The sequence below is a fragment of the Canis lupus genome, chromosome 6 (genome assembly GCF_048164855.1).
Source record: "Canis lupus baileyi chromosome 6, mCanLup2.hap1, whole genome shotgun sequence".
NCBI lineage: Eukaryota > Metazoa > Chordata > Mammalia > Carnivora > Canidae > Canis > Canis lupus.
In genome coordinates, this window is record NC_132843.1 from 60,496,315 (window position 1) to 60,521,369 (window position 25,055).

Below are 25,055 nucleotides of genomic sequence, written 5' to 3' on the forward strand. Positions count from 1 at the left end.
TCTTAATAACTGACATTTATTCAGCAGTTAATCCTGTATGCCTGACTCTATGTGTTTTATATAAATTATCTAATTCTTAACAATTTTATAAGGTAAATGATACTATAATTCATATTTTACAAGTGAAGAAACTGAGACAAGTGAGGTTAAGTTGACTTGCCATAAAGATATGCATTATAACTTTCATTTATAGTTCAAAGATAGCTTTAGAGAATAATATTAATACTTTGGAAATCTGTATTGAAATTAAAATTTTGAGTTCATTTGTCAGTCTTTTTACAATTATCTGTAGAATTACAACTTAACTATTAACCCCACTGATATAATTGAAAACTTATTTTTAGATGGCTTTGAGGGAAGACAGGGATGGGGGCTTGGCGTTATAAGTGAAATCATTCTTTTCTTACTTGGTTATCTTTCATAGATACTAAAAAGACTAAAAATTTGTTAGGGTATAATCTTAAACTTACTATTAAGGTTAAGTATATAAAAATCATATCATATTAGTACATGTTCATAAGTAATTTTGAACATTTTCATGATTGCAGAAGTTTTTACAGGCTTATTACATTATTACCAGGAGGAGCCCTAAGAAATATAACACTAGAAGAATTAGCACTCTCATATCATAAGTTATAGAGTCAAATGAGCACTAGACTGAAAATTTGCTTGGAGCCTGAGGATAAATTTATTTGTAGATACCTGCTGAATTTCAGGGCATTGTCTAATATTGACATTATTCAAAATCTCAAGTTTTTAAAGTCTGCTTCAGAGATGCCAAGTTTCCTAGACATCGATGGTCTCTCTCATTGAGTACAAAATAAGAGTCTAAGTCATTTTTAGGGTAAGCTTCATTTTATTTATTAAAAATAACTGAATCCTTCTGTAAACCAGCTCCAGGGTTACAGTTCAGTCTTATAGAAGGTACGGCAACCATGTCTTTATTCCTAGGTAACCTGCAAAGTAGCTAGCTATTAGACCACACAAGTGACCTACTTCATCTCTTAGAAGATCCTCATTTGGCTGAAATTCCTACCATGACTATCCCTACCTTAATTTTTCTTTATCTTTTCTTATGATCCAGTCTCTTAACTATCCATCCAATATAGGCAGATAGTTTGACATAGCTCTGTTAGATTTGCAAATGAAGATCATGGATCAAAGTAATTTTATGCGTGAAAACTTGGATAGTGTTTCTTTTTAACACATTTGTTGATCACCTACTCTGCGCAAGGCACCATGGTAAGTATGGCAGAAAGCACATAGATGAAGAGTAATAATCTGATGGCCAAAGTCTACAGGGTCCTTATGTCAGATGTTATTCTAAATGTTTTACCATATGCATTACCTCATTTGACTTTCATAGTAAACACGTGAGCTCAGTACTGTTCATATCCTCGTTTTTTATAGGTAAGAATACAAAGTATAAAAACCACCCAAGGTAACAGCTGATAAAGTGGTGAATTGGGCCGCAAATCCAAGCAGTACAGACTTTAGAACCTACACATAGCCATCATATAATTCTGCTGCTTATTCCCTGCTCTCCAGGAACTCCAGAACAGAGCTGTATCATGTCTGTGAAGGAGAGCAGAGCAGGCCCAGTGGCCAAGGCAGTTTAGCATTCAGCCCAGTTTTTTAGTTTGAATGTGGACTTACTCTAGTTTTAATAACACAATATCCCTCTTCTGTGAAAATTCCATACGACTTGCCTTTGATAGGGTTTTGGATATTTAAGTGAAATACTATAGTTCTGACAATAAATGGAATGCCCTAGTAAAATTTTATTCAATTAAGATTTGATAGAACAATTAGATGCCTGATTTATCCCAAAAATCTTACACCAGGTTTTTTGTTGTTGTTCTGGGGGTAGGAGGGACTTCAGAACTATTTTAAGATGACCATAAGTAAAATAAAGAATAATATTACTATAAGGTTTTAATGTTCTCTTACTTTCTTTCATCAGAATTTTAATTTTAACATGTGACAGGAAAACATTGGTCATGTTAGTGGGCTTGAGTTGTTCAGACGTTCATCTTCAGTTCTGATTGGGTTTTCTTTTTGCTTGAGTAAAAGTTGTGAGATTTTGCTAAAATTTTAGTTCACAAATGAATTAAGGGAAGGTCAGCTGTAAGCAATGAGCATGTTTCTGGAAGGAAATTGTTCCAGAAGGTTGGTAATAAAGTTGTTAAATCCAAAGGTGAGTAAATGACACACATACACCATAAGAAGGAATTAGCAAACTGGACTAGCCAAACCCCTATGGATTCTGCTCTGAAACTGTTGAATCTCTAAATATCTAACAGTTCCTTGAAATTGTGCTAGTCCCACCCATCAGTATGCGGTAATGCTTATAAAGCTCTCCAAGCTTTCTGACTTGAATGGCAGATTTGGGGGTGGGTGGGGAGAGCAAGAATTAATAAATAAGCTTAGAGTTATAATTCAGATCTGAAAACCTTTACTAAATTTTTATAATATCTATTTTGGTAATACCAGTGCTGATATAACAACACATGCATTTCAGGAAATTTTAGTGTTCGACAGATCAGATGAAGATAATGTTGGAAAAAAACATTTATATATTTCTATTTTTATAAATTGACTATTTAAATATTGCCTGCATTGTTTTTGTTTTAAAAATATGTATTTAAATACTATGGGTCACTTACTTTTAGGAAATCGGCACAAAATATGCTAAGGATTTGGATCTAATCATTTCATGTGAGAGGCACAAATTCAATTTGAAATAACTTTTATTCTATGCAAAATGTGTTTTCTATTGGCAAAACTAGAGTTTTCTCTAATTTCCTGTCTATATTTTTATAAATAAAATGTATTACTTGGCTTGAAATCTTAAAATTATTTTTCTGTTGGAAGTTAGAGCAATCTCATAAAGTTTTAAATAAATTGTTCTTGAACATGTATTCAATTTTGATTTAAAATAAAGCTAAGATTTGTTACATATTGTGGCAAATATTTACATTTTATAAAACAAACTTTGCCCGTATTTACTCAATATAATTTTTAAAATAGCTAAGGTTATGGGCACAAATAATCTTCTGCAGTATACTGAGGAAAGACGAAACTGCATTCATAAATCTCCTTGTACAGTTACGGTAAAATTACTTTAAAAACTGTATCTGTAGAAATGAGTTGTGCAAAACAATATACATGTAACATTTACATTTTTAGGAACTGAAAAATACGGAGTTCTATGTCATTTGAGTTGCAGACTGTCTCTCTTCAGTCAATAGGCTTGATCATCATCTGAACTGCTCTCAAGGAGTACGACCCGCCTCGATATTCAGCCCAAAAAATTCCATCTTGGTACTTGCTTCTGTAATGGCCTCCTCTGTACCATACTCCATTTAGGTTAGAATGTGCACAGGCATTGTACCACCATCCTCCTTTATGAAAGTGAGCACAGTTTCCTTTGAGGAAAAAAAATAGAGATATCAAAGTAAAGGTTTCTTCTAAGTGTGGGACTCTGCAAACCATCTAAAACTACTCCACCTTTGGAATGATTTAATTTGGGTTTCTCTTACTGATTTCAGTTACCTTTATCTTTATTTTTGTTCTTCATTCATTTTGTTACTGTTCCTGAAGTATCAGCTACTTGAAAGATCACTCGAATTGCCTTTATCTTGCCCTTTGCTTGCTTACTACATGCTTTTTTTAGTTAAGTGATTTAACTTTTTGGGTAACAGTGTAAATAAAACATAAATTGCATTTGTGAAAGAGAAAGAGGGAGGTAGGGATTGGAGAGATTGGGAAAGATACGGAGTTGCTAAAAGAGTAAATTTGGGAAAATTGAATTCTTAAAATAGCACAGAATCATATACAATAGAATGGCAGTACCAGTAGTCAAATGTGTTTCTGTAAATATGGTATAGTTTGGTTATATCTTTCTTCCTTTTTTTTTTTCTTTTGCTTTCATAAAATAGGTTATTGTGGAGACTGTGTGCTCCTGGCCAAGATACAGCTGGACAGAAAAACAGATCAGTTTTCAGGGGGGATATCTCTTTATTGGGGCCACAGACCTGGGTTAAAAAGGCAAAAGTATATGAAAATTAATGTTAAGAGTTATATCTGGATGGCCTAATTGATTCTTTCTAAAGAGAACATTAATTTCCCCTCTGAGTCAATCTTTTCTTGCTGTTCCTATTACGAGTTTCAGTCCTACTGTTCTCCTTCATGTGGGTACTAAAAAATGTCTTTATCAAAGCCATGTACCCAGATGGCCGGCTTCCTTCGCTCTCTTCAGGCATTCAAACGTTAGCTTCTCAAAGTAACCTTTCACAGCCATGCTGTGGAAAATAGCACCCATCTCATCCCCTGCTACTCATCACTCACTGTTCCCTCACTGGTCTTATTTTTATTAGAGTACTTATCCCACCTGATAAATCATCTTATCTCCTAGAGAGTAAGCTCTAGAAGGGCAGGAACTTAGTTCACTGCTGTATCCGTAGCACATATAGCAGTGCCTGGCATGTGGTAGTTTGTCACAAATTTTAGGCATTAGAGTGTTTTATTTCCAGATGAATGAGTTTTTGCTTTGTTCCCCACCCCACCCCCAAATTAGAATAGTAGAACTTTGTTTTTCACAGAATTCATTCACACTTTGGGATTGCCTTATAAAAGAGATTCTAAACTTTCAGCAGCTTATGTAACCTATGACTGAGTCCAAAATTACCTTTCTGGAAAGCTTTTTAGTAACATATACTTTAATAGCAGGGTTCTGTGTAATGCATATGATTATGCAGTGATTATATCAGTTAGTGATTCTGCAAAGAATACACATCAGTTTTTTTCTTACTCACCTGCATACATATCTTTATCTCTGTCCAGTGTGGTGAACTGTTTACCATTATGCCACATCATGGAGTCCCCTGCATTTCCCTGGTAAGTTCCTAGACGCAGTCTAAAGAATTCACTTTCAGGTTCAAGGCGAAAGCTGCTATATTCTGCATAGACTTTTTTGTCACTCCAGTCTTCTAATTCAATCAACAACTTATAATTATCTTGATTGCTAAGCATATAGATATTTTCCAGTCCAAGCCAATATTCTCCATCAATGTTTCCAAATCCTTTCTGTTAACAAATAGACAGCATGAGTGCATAAATAAGTGTAGAGATAGTAAACCTTTTTACAGATAAATTTTAAACCTTGATAACATAAAAAATATTCACCATTTAAGTGGTAATGTGAACTTCCCTCTTAATGGATCACCTGATCTTTATAAGCCCCACTTAGTCACCTTGTTTGTTTTGCTTTCTCATAGTTTGTCTGTATTTATTTGTACAGCTAGCTTCAAATGTTATGGATAAGAAAAAGGCAAAAGAGAATGAAAATTATTCTTAGGGAATGAAAACATTAACCTAGTGAACTACCAAATCCCTTAAAAGGATTTCTGATCTCTCATACACAAAGAACCCAATTTTTTTTTTCTGAAAGTCTGCCAACCCTACCAGTCAGAAAGGCTATCTAACATTATTATCACTCATTAAAAATAAACAGATAGTATCTATTGTAAAGCAAATTGTCGTCTTAAGCTCTGTATAATTAAATATCAGAAGATGTAACAGTAATCTTTGGAGTTCCACCTTGGAAAAAATGTAGACTGTCTTTAAAAAATTAAATACATGAACTCTCCTCTTTCAGTAAGCATTTATCATCGCAAGTATGCAGCACAGTGTAGGGTTTGGTAAACCTCATCTTAACATTGTGTTTTCAAGGAGGTTGTGTTGCGGGACTTTTTTTCCCCCTAATTATTTGTTTAGAAATTTATATAACTTTTGACATGGATGTATTAATGTCTTATTTTTAACTGCCATTAAAATGTCACCTAAAAGTGAGTAATCCTGTTACTTCACAATTTTGAATGAAGAATTGACCATCTAGACAATATTAATTTCACCCATCTGCTGTCCTTAAACTGGACAATGTATACCACTCATAAAATTAGCATATAAATATCAAAATTATTAACAAAGATTAGTTGCTTATTTTTCTAAAATTATGATTGCATGGATCTGGTATGTTATTTCCTCACAGCACCGGTGTCTGATGTTACCAGGTTAAGACATGAGGGGATGATTATCAGAGGTAATTTGTTCTAAAGAAAGGGGTCATTTTTTTGAAGTTCTGTACTTCATAATATTGCTTAACTGCAGTTGCTGATGCATACAAATGTCATAAAAGCAGTTGTCTTTTTAGAACATGGAATCAGTAATAGTCTTTGCTAAGAATTAAATACATTTATATTTTATATATTTGTTTTTATACATATTTTATATATATAATTAAATATATTAAATATATTTATAAATCATCCAGACTAAAAAGGGGCAGCTTAAAGGATATCTTCTTTTTTTTTTAAATAAATTTAGTTTTTATTGGTGTTCAATTTACCAACATACAGAATAACACCCAGTGCTCATCCCATCAAGTGCCCCCCTCAGTGCCTGTCACCCATTCACCCCCACCCCCCCTCTCTCCTCCCCTTCCACCACCCCTAGTTCGTTTCCTAGAGTTAGGAGTCTTTATGTTCTGTCTCCCTTTCTGATATTTCCCACACATTTCTTCTCCCTTCCCTTATATTCTAAAGGATATCTTCAGTTTCCCTTTTACTTTAGACTTTAAAGCTGGAGATGAGAATTATCTTTTTGACAAAGGTAGATAATGAAGAATATATGGATAGTTATTTTTAAACTTTATCTTCTTTATTGCATGGAATGGCTGCTATTGCAAGAGCTGTTTTGTTCCACCTATTTCCCAGGTCTGGATCGCTGATTTACCTTATAATTTTCCCAATTTCTGAAGAAGTTGACAGAGCCATCTGTTCTTTTCTGAATAACAGTCCAACCTCCAGGATCCAAACTGTTCTCACACCATAACTGTATTGGTCCATTGCTGTTTTCAGGTTTAATCATATAAATCCCACTGACTGAATGTCCAGCTTCTTTTGCATGCTGACAGTCTTTGAATGGTCCTATAATTAAAATATCATTGAATTACCAGAAAACTTAATAGGAACAGGGCCATATTAAAGTAGTTTTTAATAAAAGTCTTACCTCTGTATCTTTCTTTACAGATACCACTTTTTGATACCACTTTTTATCTATTGTATACACAACACCATAAAAGTTAAAGTAACTAAATAAAAGGGTTACCCCAGTCCCACTATCTGGAACATTAGCTTGTTTCATTTTCCACTGTTCTTGTGAGTTTTTGTCCATATACATACATTGTTCTATTGTCATAATTCTGACACACATGGAAAATTGGATTCTGTCTTTTAACAGAAATTTCCTTGGGACTACAGTCTTCATTCTGGCACTTGTAGTAACTGTAATAAAAATTTTAACATTGATATATCATTGTTTATTCCTTGGTCATTAGATATTGAGGTTTCATCTAATTTTTGCTATTATAAAAGTGCAAAAAATGTCTTCTTATGGCTTCATTTTTTCAAATATTTACTTACAATAATGCTATGGGATCTATGGATCAAGAGGGTGTGAGCACTTTTATAGCTTTTCATAGGGCCTGGTATACAGTTTCCAAAATTTTCTTCCAGTGGGACACACTAGTCCCTTAAGGTACTTAATGAAAACAGCCTACCATGGTCAAATAAGTTTCATTATTGCTAAGTATTCTGTTACCTTTTTGGAAACCCACAGTGTACATGCACATACTAAAGATTAAGAAGCCCTGAAATAAATCAGAGTTTCCCAACCTTCTAGAATCCGTTAACTTTTTCCCCCATTCAACAGCCCATAAGAATACATTTCAGGAATGTTGGCAAAATGCCTTTCTAAAGAATTGTATCAATTTATATGACTAACAGTAATTTTCTTATTTAGTCTACACAATGACCTTGTGATAGTTTACAGATGTTCTATAGATGAAACAGTTAACTCGTCTAACGTCCTGTATCTTAGAAGGTAATAAGCCCTAGGTTTAAACCCATTTCTTTCTAATCCCATGCTCTGGACTGCTGGCTACATTTGCTCCCATGTTATTTCATAGTTTTATGGATTCCCTCCCTATTTTTAAATATACTAGTAAGTTCTTCATATCTTTTAAATGACAAAACTTTTTGTGAAATCCTTTGTAGAGGATCTGACTCTTGAAATTGTGATTTCCACATTTCTTAGATCTAAAGAAAGATCTCTTCTGAGTTTTACTGAACATTCTTTAGTTGCACCATTCTTCAGTGTTTTGATCCTTTGGTTTTTTTATAAGCATGTAATAATATTAAGTGATTCAGAAATAAGAATTACCCCACAGATCTTTTAGAACCACAACAAAAAAAAGATGTAGAAATTCCAATTGTCAAATTTTATACTTTACAAGAAATATTTAAATTTTAACATATGCAATTTTTAGAAATTACGTGAAAATATTTAGTCTAGTAAAATTCATATAAGAAAATCTGCACTATAATGATAATAGGAATAGGATTATTGAAATTTTGAGAAATGTATATTTAACACGTCTATACTGTGCCAATATACACAGGGTCCCCTTTGCGCTAGTTGGAGAAGGATTTATCTCATTAAATAAATAGTTCCACAGTTGCATCATTAGGAGGGGTTCTACAGACTGAACTCTTCCCTCTAGATTGCTCCTTGAGGATGGAGACTATGTTTTAACTGTTAGCAGGCTATCAGTCAGTAAATAAATCAACTTTCCTTCACATTTTAAATACAAGGAAATCGAAAACCACACACAAAATCTCTAGCCTACATTTTTGTTTTCTTGATATTTCTCTTTCAGACTTTTAAAAATTATGATACAATGACTAAATACTACAAATACTAGTAAAAAGGATCTGAGAAACTGGAAGGTCTTTCTTGGGTTACATTTTAAGTATTGAAATTTTTTTTTTTTTTTCATTTCAAATTGATTCTTCTTTTTTTTTTTTTTTTTGAGTAAGCTCCATGCCCAGTGTGGAACCCAATGCAGGGCTTGAACTCACAATGCTGAGATCAAGACCTGAGCTGAGATCAAGTTGGGCACTTAACCAACTGAGCCATCCAGGCGCCCTCAATTTGATTCCCTTTTTATAGTTTTATATCTCTTCTGTAATTTCCAATCTTGCATTCATTATGAATATCCTTTAAGCTATAGTAACTCCTTTAAAAATTCTTGTCTGTTCTATTCCTAGTTTTCTAAGTTTTTATCACGATGGGCTTTGGATTTTGTCAAAAGCTTTTATTTATCTGCTGAGATAATAAGGTTTTTTTTTTTTTGTTAATAGGTAAATTCTGTTAATTATTTTTTGATGTTAAACCAACCTTGTATTCCTGGGATAACCTTGACTTGGTCATGGTCATGACCATGGTTATGGTGTATTATTGTTTTTAAATATTGCTAGATTTGCTAAAATTCTGTTAACAATTTATGCTTCTGTATTTATGAGGATATTGGTTAGTCTGTGAAAGCTTATAGATAGGTTCTTAATGTAGTGAGGACTATGATAAAAATAATATTCTGAGATATTCAGACTGGATATAAATTAGATTACATTCCATTAAAATTCAGTGTGAATTATTTTTATATTTCCTACTTTATCAATTACTGAATCTAAATTACAAAGTATTCAGAATCTTTAACACAATATTTCGCAGAGTAGTCGTCATCAGTAACTATTAGTTGCCTTTTTTTCCTCGCTTGTTGCTGTCCCTGACACAGAGTTGTAGCTCAATAAATATGTGCATATTTAAGGAATACATTTAATATGGTTAATCAGAGTTGAATGCACAGTCATTTCTATTGTAGAAAACAGCATATTCCTGAAAACCCTCATGTTCTATAAAATCTTGCATGAAAAATAACAGCTGATGTTAGCTGTTAAGATACTTCATATTTGGCTGTTGACACTTGTGGCAAAACATAGTATAGCTTGGAAATACTCCCAATGAACCAGTATGACTTCTTTGTTTTATTGATATTCATCTTCTGTTCCAATCACATATGAGCTACTAAACATTACAGAAGTATGCATTATAATCAAGTCAGAGACAAATAGATGTAGTTCAGATCGGATGAAATCTATAGAACTTTAATTTTATACATGGGAGTGAAATAGAAGGAAAAGTGAAGTCTAATTTCCAGATCCATTCTTAGATTATTTTGTGTAATGCATGGTAATATATTAATTTGTTTATTCCTACAATTTCCCATATGCAAAGACACTGTCTTTTGGTTGTGTATCCACAGGTGAAGCCCACTTAGGCACTCAAATATTTGGTGAACTAAATGATTCCTGGTAGCCACCGTGGTTTCCAGAATTTCCTCAGTTCTACATTATTTTTTTTAGATGTGTCTTTTCTGCATCTGTTACAGGTTAGAAAATTTTAGGCTCAAGGGGTAAAGAAACAACCATAGAGTCAAGTGGCAAGTAAAGAGAGAATTCCACAACAGTATGACAAGTGCTTCTGATGGAGTTATGCAGGCATATGGGAACACTGGTCAGAAATAGTTAACCTAGATTTGCAGAAAAGAGATCAAAATCTACCTATATGTGGGCTGAATCTTGAAGATTGAAGAGGAATTAGGCAAGTGGAGGTGTTGAGTCTGATTACAACCACACAAGGGTCACCTGAGCTGAGGGATGGAATCAGAAGAGAGCATCATGTTAGAAAGGAGTTCCAAGTATGGTACCTCTGAAATATAAATGGCTAAGGGTGGTACTTGGAGCTCTTGAGGTAGGCTGTAAGGTTGAAACTGATTTCTTCATTGTAGCCAAACTTGGTCTAAGTTGTCACTTCCACAATAGTCAAAGATAGCTGAGGAACATTGCTCTCATTTTAAGCAGTGTTGTGGTTAATGCACACATGAAGTGGTCTTGTTGCAGTCCACATAAATATTTCTCATTTCAGAAATTTGCTTATTCTGCAAATGTCACCTTTATATTGTTTATGAATGTCACCCTTGTAAATGTTTGCTCTGCACTCATTTGACTATAGTTTTGGCAATTTACATTCTATATTTAAGTATATATTCAGCATTGGACTTTCATTAGGTTATTTAAATAGCTATAAAATACTGAGAAACATCAAGGTTTTGAATGTTGACAAAATATCTGTAAAATAGCATTTGTTTCTTCTTCTCTGCTATTTAAAAGGCCCTTGGATATTTAAGCAAATTGGAGAGTCCTGGGTTTTCTAAAGCTTTAGTTTGATAAGACTTCATTTTATGCAAATTTAAAATGATCTTTAACTTTAGTTTTCAACCCACTTGTTAGTGGTAGGCTTACATTTGCATTTTGAATGCCTGTTAGACTTATTTGATCAAAAGATTTAGGAAAATTTAGTTGAAATCCTTTTCCAGAACATGTGTATAAAATTAGTAGTGCTTTTAGCTGCTTTTTTCTCCTAAGAAAAGATAGTAAATATCAGAATATAATATTTGTTTGTACTTATTTTTATAAATAAGCCATTAACCTGTCTTAGCCCCATATGTATTGTTGATCTTGGCAGAAATATTTTTTAATTATTATTTGCACATGTTGCTTACTTTCTGCTCTAGAGTTAGATTATAAGACATTCTTATATTAAATGTTTTACCACTTTCTCTACCATAAATATCATTGCCTAATAGGAATTCTTAAATGACTAGTAGAAAAGTAGCAGCTTTGTTTTAGAGAGGTCAGATTTAACTTGCAGATATGCATATTATTGGGAATAAATTAATTGACAGGTTTCAGGAATTTATTCATAATGGTGCACATAGGGTATAGGGTATAGACTAGAAGTACCTTTCTTTTAAAATAGAAATTTTATTAGCCTTTTTTCTTGCATTGAATAATCTTGAAATAGTCTTCATTTTTGTTGACATACAATTGGATTCTTCTCAAGGCAGGAAACTGAAATTCTGTACATTGAAATTGAAGGACCAGTGCCTCTCTTCCTTAGTTTATTTGATGATTAAAGTTTGTATAGGACTAACCAATTCCAGTTAATAGATCTGATTCATAGAAAGAAAAATATTGACCAGTCATGCCACATTATTTCCCAAAAGGTATTTTCCATTAAGAACCCATATTTTGAACATAACAGTGGGTTGACAAAATTCTTTTTCATACTTTGAGTATGGGAACCATCTTTAACATACCTGTCTTTCTTCTGTAAAGAAACTGTTTAATTAAGTTAAAAGGAAAAACCTCCCCATTTTCAAGTTGTTGAATTTCTCATTTATTTTCTTACTTTGTCCCAATCCTTTGCTCTTTGTGATAGGAGACAGGACAAGAAAGATAATCAGTTTAGAGTATTCAAATAATTGGTCAGCAAGTAAAATCTTTCAAGAGGTGAACTTTTTAATTGGGTTGCAAGCTAAGTATAAGATAAATATGTTGGACAGCGTTTCTGAATGGGAAGTCTGAGGCAAATACTTTTTGAAGCAATAATAGATTCTTTTAGTAATATAGGTTACTATGTTTATTAACCTGTAAGTTTTGAATGCAGCTTGCAACCCAAACTTTTAGCTTTTAATTACTAAAGAGTTTATCAGTTGTTTCCCGTAACTAGTTAAAAGTCATAATCCAACAGCCCTTCTTTTGTACCCTTCTTTTTTTTTTAAGTGTTAATATAACTATTCCACTGAAACCGGTTGCATCTTTAAAATATACTAATAAGCATTACAAATATTTGAAAATTAGCTTATCCACTAAAAAGCATATTAAGTTTCTAATGACTGCTTTTCAAGTATAACTTTATATGCTTACCTTTTATGTCCCCATACATGGCCAAGCAAGGCACATATAGGGAAGGGTACAGAGAAATGGAATAATTAATGATGGTCAGACCATACACAAAGCATGTTTATATGTGTCACCTCTTTAATCACCATAACAATCTTTCGTATAAAAGAGGCAACAAAAAAAGTCTTGCCAAAATCCAAGTTTCCTGATACTCAGATTTATGCTCTAACACACTGTGAAGGAACTTTCTCCAGTCCCATCTGCCTACAAGAAATAAACTTATTTTTATAAATATACCATTTGTAAAAGAATAATGTTTTCTTCTGTAAAAGACTAACCCAAAATACAGCCACTGAGGAACATGAACAGTTAAGAATTTTATTGGTGGCAATTTGCCAGGTATTGTAGTTATATTCCTAACATTTTGTTTTTAAGCGAGAGGGAGGGTAACATTTCTGGAGATAATTGTTTTTAATCTAACAAAAGTATTGCATTATTTGCTCTAAGTTCATGGTAAGTTCTTTTGAGATGCATTTTTCTTATAACCATTTTCACTCACACACATATATACACTCATGCACATATACACACATTTTTGTTTATTAATTAAATGGCTAGAACCCCTAGATCCACATTAATTCATAGTTGTGTATTCTCATTTCAAAATTTTTTTTATATAGATGCTTTTAGTTTTTTACCATTAAGAATACTACTGATATTTGTTTTGAAATACATGTATTTTTTAATCACATTAAGGGACTTTCTTTTTTATCTTGATTTACTATGGGATTTTTTTGTTCTGAGAAATTTGAAAAATACTCCAAAGTAAAATGAATAATGACAATATTAATTTACTTCCCAGTGAGATTTGAGGATTGGAAATGTTTTGTTCCATTTGCTTTGTCCTAATCTAAATGAAAGAAATAAACCATTATGGAGAGAGGGAAAAAAAAATATAAACTTGTCATTAAAACACTTTTTTAAGGAAAATGATGGTAAGATATATGTAACAGTTTACCAGCTTCATCATTTTTAAATGTACAGTGGCATTAGTACCTTCTCTTTATTGTACAGTGTCCAGAGTTCTTTTCATCTTGCGGAACTGAAACCCTGTACACATTGAGCAACTTTTGATTCTACCAGAAACCATTCTGCTTTCTGTGTTATGAGTTTTACTTCTTTAGTACCTCATATTAGTGGAATCATACAGTATTTGGCTTTTTTTGTGAGTGGCTAAAACACTTTTAAAATAATACATACACATTATACATTTAGAGACTTCAGAATTCTAGACCATGTTCCTACATGTAGAGTACAGTAATATGAACTTTTTGGTGCCAGAGCATGTGTAAGTACAGCAGGAGGACCATCCATCTTTGCCCCTTTTGTGCAAGTATCCAAACAGCTCAGACATATTTTCCAGTCTGATAAGAATAATATGAACAAAGATTTTAGCACATTATATAAAAAGAAAAGAAAATAGCAAGTCTGTTTATTGCTGCTTATAGTAATTTATATTTGATAGGAGTCATAAAATATTGGAACTAGAAGGGGATGTTAGAATTGTCCAGTCCAACCAGCACTCTCACCATACGAATGAGAGAACAGAGACACTTACCCAAGTCATTTACCCAAGGTTAATAACAAAGGAAATAGGTTTTCTTTATTCTATGCACTTTCCCTTATATGTTTATTAGTGTTCTAATGAACATTCTTATGGTGTAGCTAATTATGTCATTGAATATCAAAGGACCAATATTTATAGAATAAAATAAAAAGTTAATATTTACTTGTAGCAACAAATAGTGAATAACAGAAGTTATGTCTGCCCTTAATTTTGACATTAAGGATTGGTTAATAGGAATATAAACACCATTGTTTTATTAAAACAAAAGTCTGTTTAATGGGACTTTTTATATGCTATATCTCTAGCATGAGATTTAATTCTGAAATACAAGATTAGTCCTGCACTATAGCTCAATGTAGAGTAACATCTAGAACTGATCTAGATTTTACATAACATAAACATTTTACATAAACATTTTTAATGTGTCAGTGTATGAATATGTGAATAATAATTTCTTCTAGAACTGATACCATGCACTTAAGATTCAGCACCCACAGAAAATACTTCAGGGTGGTCATCTCCATACCTACATAATTGTACATTCCATCAGTTAAATAAATTCCACACACTTCAATTATGTTTATCTATGTTATATGAAAAACTATGCTGTTAAGTTATATACATTAAAAGCTTACACAAAACAGCTTACACAAAACATATACTTTTTAAAAAGATAATAAAAATAAATATGTATTTTTTTCTTTATATACTCAGTGGATCATTTTGTACATGTCTTTCCTTTGAAAATTAAAGGGTATGGGAATGTCCGTAATGATTATTTACCTAAGATAATGGTATTCTAGCCTGTTGTTATTGAGAGAACAGTATAAATTGAATGAATCCAGTATAGTAAAATGTATTAAAGTACTTTCATAAAGGTTTGTGGAATGTGACAGCTTTACAAAGCTGTATAAAAATAACAAGTTAACCATTTATTTATCTGCAGATGAGCTATAATATCCATCTGTCAGGAAGGAGCTTACATTATAATTGGAAGGCATTTTATTTAGATATGTATATGAGTACTTTATGTATATATAAAGATAACTGATAATTCAAGAGGGAATATAAGGAATGTATATACTTTATGTCCCACAGTAAAGCAACATACATGTAGAGGAGCAGTCACTTTAAGGAAGTCAACAAGGGCTTCAAGGAGGAATTGCTATTTTATTTTATTTTATTTTATTTTATTTTATTTTATTTTATTTATTTTTGGTCTGAACCTTATAATTTGATAGGCAGAGAACATGGAAAATATTTCAGAGACAGTGAATTGACTCATTTTATGAAGGAAATTAATTGAAGGAAAGCTAAAGAAGTAAGTTTGAGGAGGATATTGTTCTTACCCAGGCTAAGCAAAATGCACCTTTTCTGTGTGTAATGGGGAACTGCTGAGCAGAAGTGTGATGTGATCAAAGCGGTAGCTTAAGAAGATAGATCTGTTGACAATATAGGATATATTTTGATGGAAAGAGAAAATGGAGTTAGATTAGTCAACAAGCTATTATAGCATTCCTAAATAAAAGTTAACATTTTGAGTGCCAGGCATTGTTCTAAGCACCCCTCAAGTGTTAAATTCTATGAAGTAAGTACAATTATTATCCTCCATTTTACAGATCAGGAAACTGTAAAAAGCAGTTCCCTGCCCACTGCCCCAAAGTTACATAGCTAATAATCCAGAAGTCTCAATCCTCCAGCTGCTGCCATAGATAACTTGGATCTAAATTAGAATTCTGGCTCTGAATAGAAATCAGGGACAAGGTCCATGAAAGATGAAAAAGCAACATGAATAGAACTCAGCAGAGGGGAAGTAACAGAGATGAGCCATGCAAATTCAGAAATAGGGAGTAACATAAATCAAAATAGAGAAATCAAAATCAAATGACCCATCAGTCTTACTAAAGGAGATTTATTTTAAGAGAGAGAGAGAGAGAGAGAGAGAGAGAGAGAGAGAGATTTATCCTAAGGATATAATCACAGAGAAAGTAAAAGAGCAATATAGTTTTTTAAATTGCAAGAATATTGATTACCATGTTAACAAGAAGGGAAAAAAAGAAAGACTTGAAGGTTGTTACCAAAGTGTTAACTTTTGTTTATTTGTATTTGGATATTCAGTGAAGCTTTTAACAAAGCTTATTAGTATTTTCTAGATTTTCTTCAATAAATATGTATTACCTCTATAATATTTCTAAAAGTAAAATGCTAGGTTGGGGAAAAGATTATTTTAAGCTTTAGTTATTCATCCATTCCTCAAATATCTATTATAATGCTTAGCTTAAAATATGCTGAGCACAATGTGCCAAAATTTGATCCTGGCTAGGTGTTTGAAATAGAAAAATGAAAAGACAGTTCATTTTTCCAGAAGCATTCAGTCTAGCAGGAGACAGACATACAAACAACCTGGTGTAATGTGATGTAGAAAACGTGTTCAAGGCGTAGTTAGCAATTTGGGGAAAGAGCCATCAAGATACGTTTGTTTGAATCTGGGAATGCATAACACTTAAGATATTATTTTACTTAAGCCTTGAAATCTGCCAGGTTGACAGATAAGCTGGAAGAAGGCATTTCAGGAGAGGAAGCAGCACTGTGTGAGGTGATGGTAGATCATCCAGATGCAAACATTCAGCACTGGTTAGAATCAGGAGGGAGAGCTCCAGGCAGGAGTCATTGGAGCAGTGGTGATACTTGTAGCCTTGAAGGTGTGAGAAACCTGTAACATAGAGGATCTTGAGGAAAACTTTTCAAGCTGTAGTAGAAGGAAGAAGATACAAATAAGGACTTAGAGAAGTAGGAAGAGTCAGAATATCACAATGTGGAAGCCCAAGAAAGCAGAGATGTGATGTCTACTGCTGCAGAGAGATACTTTATGATATATGTACTTCCAATCTTTGTTCTGTTTTTGTTTAAAATTATTCCATAGTCTATGTGCAGTTTTATGTGCTGCCCTTTCCATAGGTGAATGAAGTATGATTTATTTACTTTTCACTTTTGGGTATTTGGGCTTTTCTTTCCACTCTAAGGAAACAAATCAACTTGTAAAGATTTCAGGAGAATGCCTTATGAGAAAATAGATGCAGAGGTAAAAATAAAAGCAAAATATTCAGAAAGTTAACATCTTACTAAACTGAAACAAAGGTGAATTATTCATCTTTGTATTCTGGGCTCGGAGATCAGTAACCAATAAGAAAGGAAGGAAGGAGTGAGGGAGGGAGGAAATTAAGAAATAGAGGTACAGGTATTAGGATCAATTCTAGGGTGTTATTTTTTTTATCGCAGTGAAAACTTATACATATGTGGCTATAAGATACAAATCGTAGCTTGTTTAGCCTTGGAAGATAGAAGGGATACCTTTTCCTCTTAAGACTGAGGATAAGAAGGCACGGGTGTTGTCCAGATGTTTTCAGGATAGGAAAGAACAAAGAAGGAACGAACCTAGGACCTGAGTAGACTTCATCTCAGTACAGTAGTAGATGATGAGTGTCTGAGAGTGGCGGTGAGGAGGAGATATAATTGTAGGCGTAAGGAGAGTGGAAGCAAATTTTTAAATGCTCCTTTTGGAGAAGAAAATGAGAAGAGCTGGTGGACTCATTAGTAACAGATTGTAAGAACTTGGTCGGAAGGCAATACTTTTCTTACAGAATATGCTATTTTTAGGAACTCTTAGCTGAGAGATGTATTTAAATCAATTCTTGATTAATAGAAAACAAAAATGTTCATGTATAATTACATGACCAAAATGAAGAATAAGGATTTATCATGTGCATTGTTTCATAAACCATAAAATATATTAACCTCATATTTCCATTTTTAACAGTAAGAAGCAACTTACCTTCATTGATGAAAGTTACTGGTGGTATTTTGAAGGGACTTTTAGTGGGTGAGGTTCCCAGATCAGGTGGTGGCATTAAATCTCTGGGATAACCTGGATCCCTCTGTATCTCGTTACCTCCCAGCAGTCCAGGAGTATACTGATGACTGTTAGGAATATGCTGTGGCACTACCTGGACAAGAGGAGGAGACACATGGGGGTCTTGTCGGGAAAATATCTTCAAGCACTGCTCTTCCAACAAAGTGATCATCACAGACTGGTTATTGACGAGATCAGTCAGGGAAGCGTATTTTACCTCTAGTTCCTTGTATCTTGTTGCCATCTTCAACATTTCTGTAGTGATATTGAGGATTTTATTTTCCAACTGGGAAAGTTCAAGTGAATTATCCCTCTTACGGATAATCTCATGTAATAGTTGCATATAGAGTTGAGTAACTCGTGAGTTCATGTTACGGCTTTCTTTCCTCAGCAGCTTTACCTCATTTACAATGTTTCCATCTACATCCACCACCAACTGCAGGACATCTATCTCCCGCTTCTGCCTGGAGAGCACGTCCTTCAGGTTTTCAAGGTCCATCCTGGTAATCATGTCTTTAATCATACTTGCATCTTGCCCTTTGGTATTAACACAAATGGGCCCTGTAATTTTTTGTTCAGGTACCAGGAATGTGTATGCACATTTCTTTGCTTCCTCTTTAGCATCCGTGGCACGAGGGTATCTCCTTTGGGTTATTTTTTTCATTTTGAACTGTCCTCCTCTGCAATGTCCAATGCCCATTAGTAGAAAGAATAGTGCACTTAGGGTCCAGATAAAAGCCTTCATTTTGAAATGAGGTTGTATGAAGTCTTTTAAAAATCAAACCAATGAAGGGAAAAAGTAAAAAGAATTAATATTAACCTACTTTTAAAGTCAGTAATATAAAAAAAATAAGGGAAAACTGGGTATCGATCTTATTAAATTGGGCCAGAATTAATATTAACTTGTTAAATTTAACATCATGATGCCTGTGCATTTGTTTAAAATTTAGATTTCAGGGAATAGCTCTCCAACTACCACTTCATTATGATACTTTTCAGCTCAGTGAGCAGATTTTGGTGATGCCCACTGTGACCAAAGGCATAGGGTTAGTGTTCTTGGGTGCTTTGAGACCCTAATAAGACACTTTTCTTACGCTTAAAAAGCTTACTTATACTGCCTTAAGATTCTGAAAATGGTATATAATGTGTTTCTAAGGCATGGATTAAAGCAGTCTTCCCTAACTAGTATTAAAGCTAATGGCAGGTGACTTTAGTTTATATTTATATTACATGCTTTTAATTAGGTTGGCCCTCTTATAGTAATTATGTTTTTTATCTATCAAATTACAGAAACATTTTTAGACAAATCTCAGACCAGAAAGTTTTGGCATCATATTTTTTGTTTTTGTAGCGTGTCCTTTTGGGATTAGTAACAAGTTTAAGAATGAGAGAATTTTTACAGTCATTTATTGTAGGTCATTGTGTTTTTTTTTTTTTAAGATTTTATTTATTTATTCATGAGAGACACAGGGAGAGAGAGAGGCAGAGACACAGGCAGAGGGAGAAGCAGGCTCCGTGCAGGGAGCCTGACGTGGGACTCCATCCCAGGTCTCCAGGATCACGCCCTGGGCTGAAGGCAGCGCTACACCGCTGAGACACCTGGGCTACCCGGTCCTTGTGTTTTCTAAACCATAGTCATATATATATACTCTAAGCTTACGGGTGAGTTAGCAGTGTTTTTGTTTTGTTTTTTTAAGCAGGTCCATTTTTCTAAAATTCTCCTGAACTGTATCTTAGTAAAATTTCAATAGTTTTCTGTAACTATTGCCAAGGAAAGAAACTCTCTGTAATTGAATATGATTATTAGAGTTGGAAAATGCCTTAAAGACCATCTCTTTCAAGAACCTCTTTGTGCACATGTGCATGTTGAAAACCAGTGCCACACAAATAGGTAGCATTAGAACCAGGTCAAGAATTCGGGTTCCCTGGCTCCTCAGTGTCGATATCAGTGGCACATATTGCTGACACATGTGCTTGAAATGTTTCATTTTTGCTATGACAGAGAAACACTTGTCCCTTCTGGTACAATTTCTGTAGAAACACTAGAGGAAACGTTAGCACTAGCTCTAAGAACCACATCTTCTTCCTTTCCCATGAGTTCCCTCCCTCAGCAGTAGGAGCAGTAGAAGGGGTAAGATGTGCCACTCCATCGGGTGCACAAGCAGGCTGCTGTAGCACAGGGCCCACCTTCCCACTCTCATAAACTTAACCCCTGTCTGCTGTTTTTGAAGGACAGTAGTGGATACACTAAGACAGAGCTCTTCTGTCCCACTTTCCATCCAAGTTCTTGTTTTTTTGATTTGAGAAGTCAGGTCCCAAGTTGTTTCTCCCTCCAATTAATAGTAGCAATGCAGCAATAACAGTACTTACTTACTGGGTACTTGGCCTTGTTTTAAGTTCCTTTGCATGTATTAAGTCAACTACTTGTAACTACAACCCTCTGAGGTAGATTATTACAGTCCTTATTTTCAGGACTGGCATCCAGAAACTAAGTACCTTACCCAGAGTCACGCAGCTTCTAAGAGAGGGAGGCAGAATTTGAACCTAGGCAAAAGACTCCAGAGTTCATGTTTTCTTTTTCATTAAACACTACAGCATATGGCAATATATTCTGTCCTATTTTCTATCACCAATAGCATAGTAATCCCTTACATTTCTATAGTATTTAATACACAGTAACTATTTGCATTCACAACACTATGAATGTATACCCTTTTACAAAGAAAGTTCCAGAGAAGCCAGAATTAGCACTCAGGTTGGAGTCACATCTTCTACTCGTTACTTTTCTAGATCTGTGATTTTTATCCTAGTCATGCTATAACTATGGAGGAACCTTAACTTTGTACATCTTGTTTTTCCGTCTTTTCCTGGTCTGTGTGTCTTTACATGGACCCATTACTTATTTATGGAAAGGTATTTGTGGATCATTTTTGATCGGCTCTCTTTCCATCATTTTTCAATTCTGTATTTTCTGCTGTCGTTCCTTTCCTTCTGTATGTATTATACCCATTGACAGTTACATATCTAACTCGTGATTATGAACACTCCTCCCCAAAAAAGGTTATTAACAATCAAGGAAATAGGACTCTTTTAAAACTGCAGTCCTAAAGATGACTGCTACTTTCTAAAACCATGTCCCCTGGTGTTTTCAAATAAATGGTGCTTTCAAAGTGGAGTGATAATGAACATAAAGCAACAAGTGGATGGAGTGTGGAAAAGTATTTTTCTCTTACTAATATCAAAATTGGATGAATGAGCACAAGACTATTCCATATTTATATCAGGAGCCTTCTATTGCTGATAATCAAAAGCACACTTATCTGAGTACTTTTAGGTTTTTTTATATTTTGCCTCTGATGTCAGTAGAAAATTTAGACCTTAAAAGTCATCTATCTATTTTATAACAAAAGGACTTTTATTGTACTAGGGTTACTGATACAAGATTTCTTGTTATATTTGCAGAGTCATGGAATTTAGATATAGTTTATTTTTAAAATTGAGACAGTAAAATACACAGTATTTCTCTTACATAAACTTACTAGTCCTCAGGTTCCCTCATTTCATTTTAATAATAGAATAGAAACTCTTAGATCATAAAACTATTTTACTTAAATAATCTATGAAATAAGCTACAAAAACGAGAAATTCAGAAGCTATCATTGCAACTTCAGAACAAGTAGAATTTCGTGAACAGTGTTCTGATTTGAACAGCTTGTATTCCTACTAAACACAGCTTTCTATGGAACAGCTAAGACCATAGAACCCAAGACTGTTATCATAACTTTACATAAGTATTGTCATGAAGGAACAAAAATGTGAAATTAAAAAAGCAATAGCTTCACTTTGGTGTGTTCTGCTTTGTCTCTTTGTGGGCTCCTATACATGATCAAATCATAAGATAAACCACTGTGTGCATAAGAGAATCTGATCTAAGTTTTAATTTAAAGGAGGCAACTAAAAGGGTTTTTTAAAAATAAATATAATTCTTTGACCTTAATAAAAGTAATGACTTCGTTGTCACCGAAAGAAGAATAAGGAGCCACATTTCTTAAGTAGTAGACGAGCTACGTCATGAGTAAGGAACTGGTTTTAAAAATACACTTACTGTTACATTTCTGAAAACATTCTCTTTTTTAATATTTTCCCACCACGTTCAGTTTTAAAAGTGTAAGATCTATAAATCTGTGTTACCTCATAAAACCTTTCTGTATATGTTAGAACTTTCCTAGGTCCCAAGAGAATGTTATAAATTAGTTACAGTATACTTAAGTTTAAATCTATGCCTTTACTTGGCTGTTTTTAGAAAAAAGAAAAAGAAAAAGTCGTCCATGCTTTAGGTTAATTTTATTAATACTGTTTCTCTTCATAGTTGCTACATTGCCAGCTACTAAAGAGAAGAAATAAAAATCAGAATTTACTTCCTTTCAGATGGTAAACGTGTAGAGGCATTTAACTGGCTATGTCACGCACTGAAAACAGCATGAGGCAATGAGCCTAAATTTATGAAGCATCAAAGATGCTGTAGATACTTCTAGATTGTGAGTTATGTTCTGGGGAGAGACTTGAGAACAGTCTCGTCCCCTGGAGATATTAAAGAAAGGGATAGTAGTTAACTGTGTGTTTGGGGTTTCAGAGTCAGTGCTTGCCTCGGCTTCAGTAAGAACTGAGATTTAACGAGGTCTTGCACTTTTCATAGCAAACAACAACAGAAAAGAGAGAGGTGGCAGTATTTCAGATCCAGTATTGCTTGGACATTTTATCAGTTTCTTGTAAAATATGTTTAACAGAGATCCTCCCAGGATTTAGAGTTTGAATCTTTAAGGAAAAAACATGAAAGTAAATTTGAAAAAATCTGAGCTTTATAACTATTTGCTTATTGAAGATTCTTACCATTTAATGCCTTTAGCATTTAAAAGAACAGAGGATACCCAAATGATAAAAAATTTAAGTGTCTGGTGTGAAAGCTTACTCATGGTAACTAGTAGTTTTATTTTTAATTGTTTTCATGATACAATTAAACAAAGTAGAATACTGAAAGAAACCTCATGTATGGTTACCAGAATTATGTCTGTCTAAAAATATTACATATTTTTGGTCTTTCAATCATGTATTTAAGTAACTGTTATCTTCTGGGTTCTTTATTTTCTGCTTACTGCTGACTACTTACATAATACTTCTATCACATTTTATTTTTTTTCCTTAATCCTAATCTATAAAGTTTTAGGTTTTTTTAATATATATATTCATAACTTTGCTTTTTTAAGTAATTCTACATATAGCAGTTTTAATTTCTATTACCCAGGTTCAATTACTGTTACGTGCAAGCCTGGAAAGTTATTTAAAAATTTGCATTTTCCCAAGAAATGTCATAGGCTTATCTTAAACCTTTATAAAAATTTCTGCTTGATATTTAGTTATAGTATAACTGAGGGATTGTTGCAAAGCCCTTCAGTTAATTTTGTATCTTTTTAGCTGTGTTTGTAGTATACTTTAAGATCTCTTACAGTATATACATTATTTTTATTTTTTTTATATCTATTTAATTTTTTTAGCTGTGTTTGTAGCTATACTTTTAAGATCTCTAACAGTATACATGAACTTACACACACACAGACATACACACACTGTAATTGCGTGGAGAGAGACTGTTTACAGCTCTTTTGTTTGTATCCCTTTGTTTTTAATCACTGTGTTATAAACCTTATACATGAATCTTATTTGTTAAAATTTCTTTCTAGTGTCACTAAAGCACTTGTCTGAAACCTAGCATGTATGTATCAATTTATAAGCACATATACTAAATATTATTAAATTGAACCTCAAATCCTGCCTTAATCATCACAAAGTACATAATGATCAGTTTTTACATAAAGGTGCAAAAGAAAATCTTTTTCAACTAAAATAAATTATAGTAGATTTTTAAATTATTTGTTTAATAAAAGATTTTGAAACTTCTACAAATGTAAAATTTTGATATACACAGAATTTTAAATAAAAATAAAAGAATAAAATACCTTTATGCATCTGTTGATAAAGCAGACCCAGAAACTTGCTGCTCTTATTCTTGCCTTTAAAAATCAGTGTAGAAGTTTGTTCATCTGTGACTTTAATGGCAATTGCATTTTTGTTTTGGACCGTCGAATCCACGCTGTAATAAGGAACTTCTTTTTCTTCTTACAACACTAATCGATTGAACTTGACAAGCCACCTATGTAATTTTAAGTAGTATAGTGGAAGTTCTGGTCTGTGGGCTGTCTTTAATCCGGCAGAGAAAGCATTGTGGCTTTGCTCTGTCTGCCACATGGAGAAGTGCAGTAACCAGCTGCAGCTGACCCAGATTGTATATACAGTACCCTTGAATAGTGATTCCCTCTCTTTCTCAGTAAACTCAAGTTCAGCCCACATATTACGTCACCAAAAAATTGCTGGAGACTGGGGGGGGGGGAAATCTCCTCCTTAGGATTTCCTCTCTGTAGCCTTAAATAGGGGTGGGGGTGGTGGGATCAGCAGGAGGTTGAATAGCTCCGAACAAGGAGAGACTGTGTGCAGGTTGAAGGAAGGGCACCATCTGGAAACAAACTATCATAGTTTAGCGGGCAATTATAAAACAAACATTTTAGTCTGCTGGCCAGAGATCTTTTAACTTGAATACTGAAAAAATAGTACTCAACTTCTCAGAAATAGTAGCAGGCTGATAAATTTGGTTTTTGTTACAAAGAACAAGAATTAGACTTTGTCAGGAGGCAGCCACCTAAATAATGTAATACTCTTTATAGCCCAGAAGAATTTTTAAACATTTTACTAAGTTGCC

At 33.6% G+C, this 25,055-nt stretch overlaps 2 protein-coding genes across 11 annotated transcripts in view; one reads left to right on the top strand and one right to left on the bottom strand.

Annotated features, from left to right (window-relative positions):
- ANGPTL1 (angiopoietin like 1) lies at positions 1 to 24,640 on the bottom strand. Of its 2 annotated transcripts, XM_072830794.1 has the most exons (6): positions 24,259 to 24,640; positions 18,462 to 19,012; positions 18,167 to 18,338; positions 6,796 to 6,989; positions 4,818 to 5,088; positions 1 to 3,428 (listed from the first exon to the last, which is right to left on the bottom strand). In XM_072830794.1, the coding sequence occupies exons 1-6, from the start codon at positions 24,266 to 24,268 to the stop codon at positions 3,241 to 3,243; spliced, it is 1,386 nt and encodes a 461-aa protein (XP_072686895.1). In that variant the 5' UTR covers positions 24,269 to 24,640; the 3' UTR covers positions 1 to 3,240. The 2 variants fall into 2 exon arrangements, with proteins under 2 accessions (XP_072686895.1, XP_072686894.1); XM_072830793.1 differs by having other exon boundaries at positions 18,167 to 19,012; positions 24,259 to 24,639.
- The window catches only part of RALGPS2 (Ral GEF with PH domain and SH3 binding motif 2), a 158,822-nt gene that overhangs the window by 89,010 nt on the left and 44,757 nt on the right, over positions 1 to 25,055 (top strand). The window lies entirely within an intron of this gene.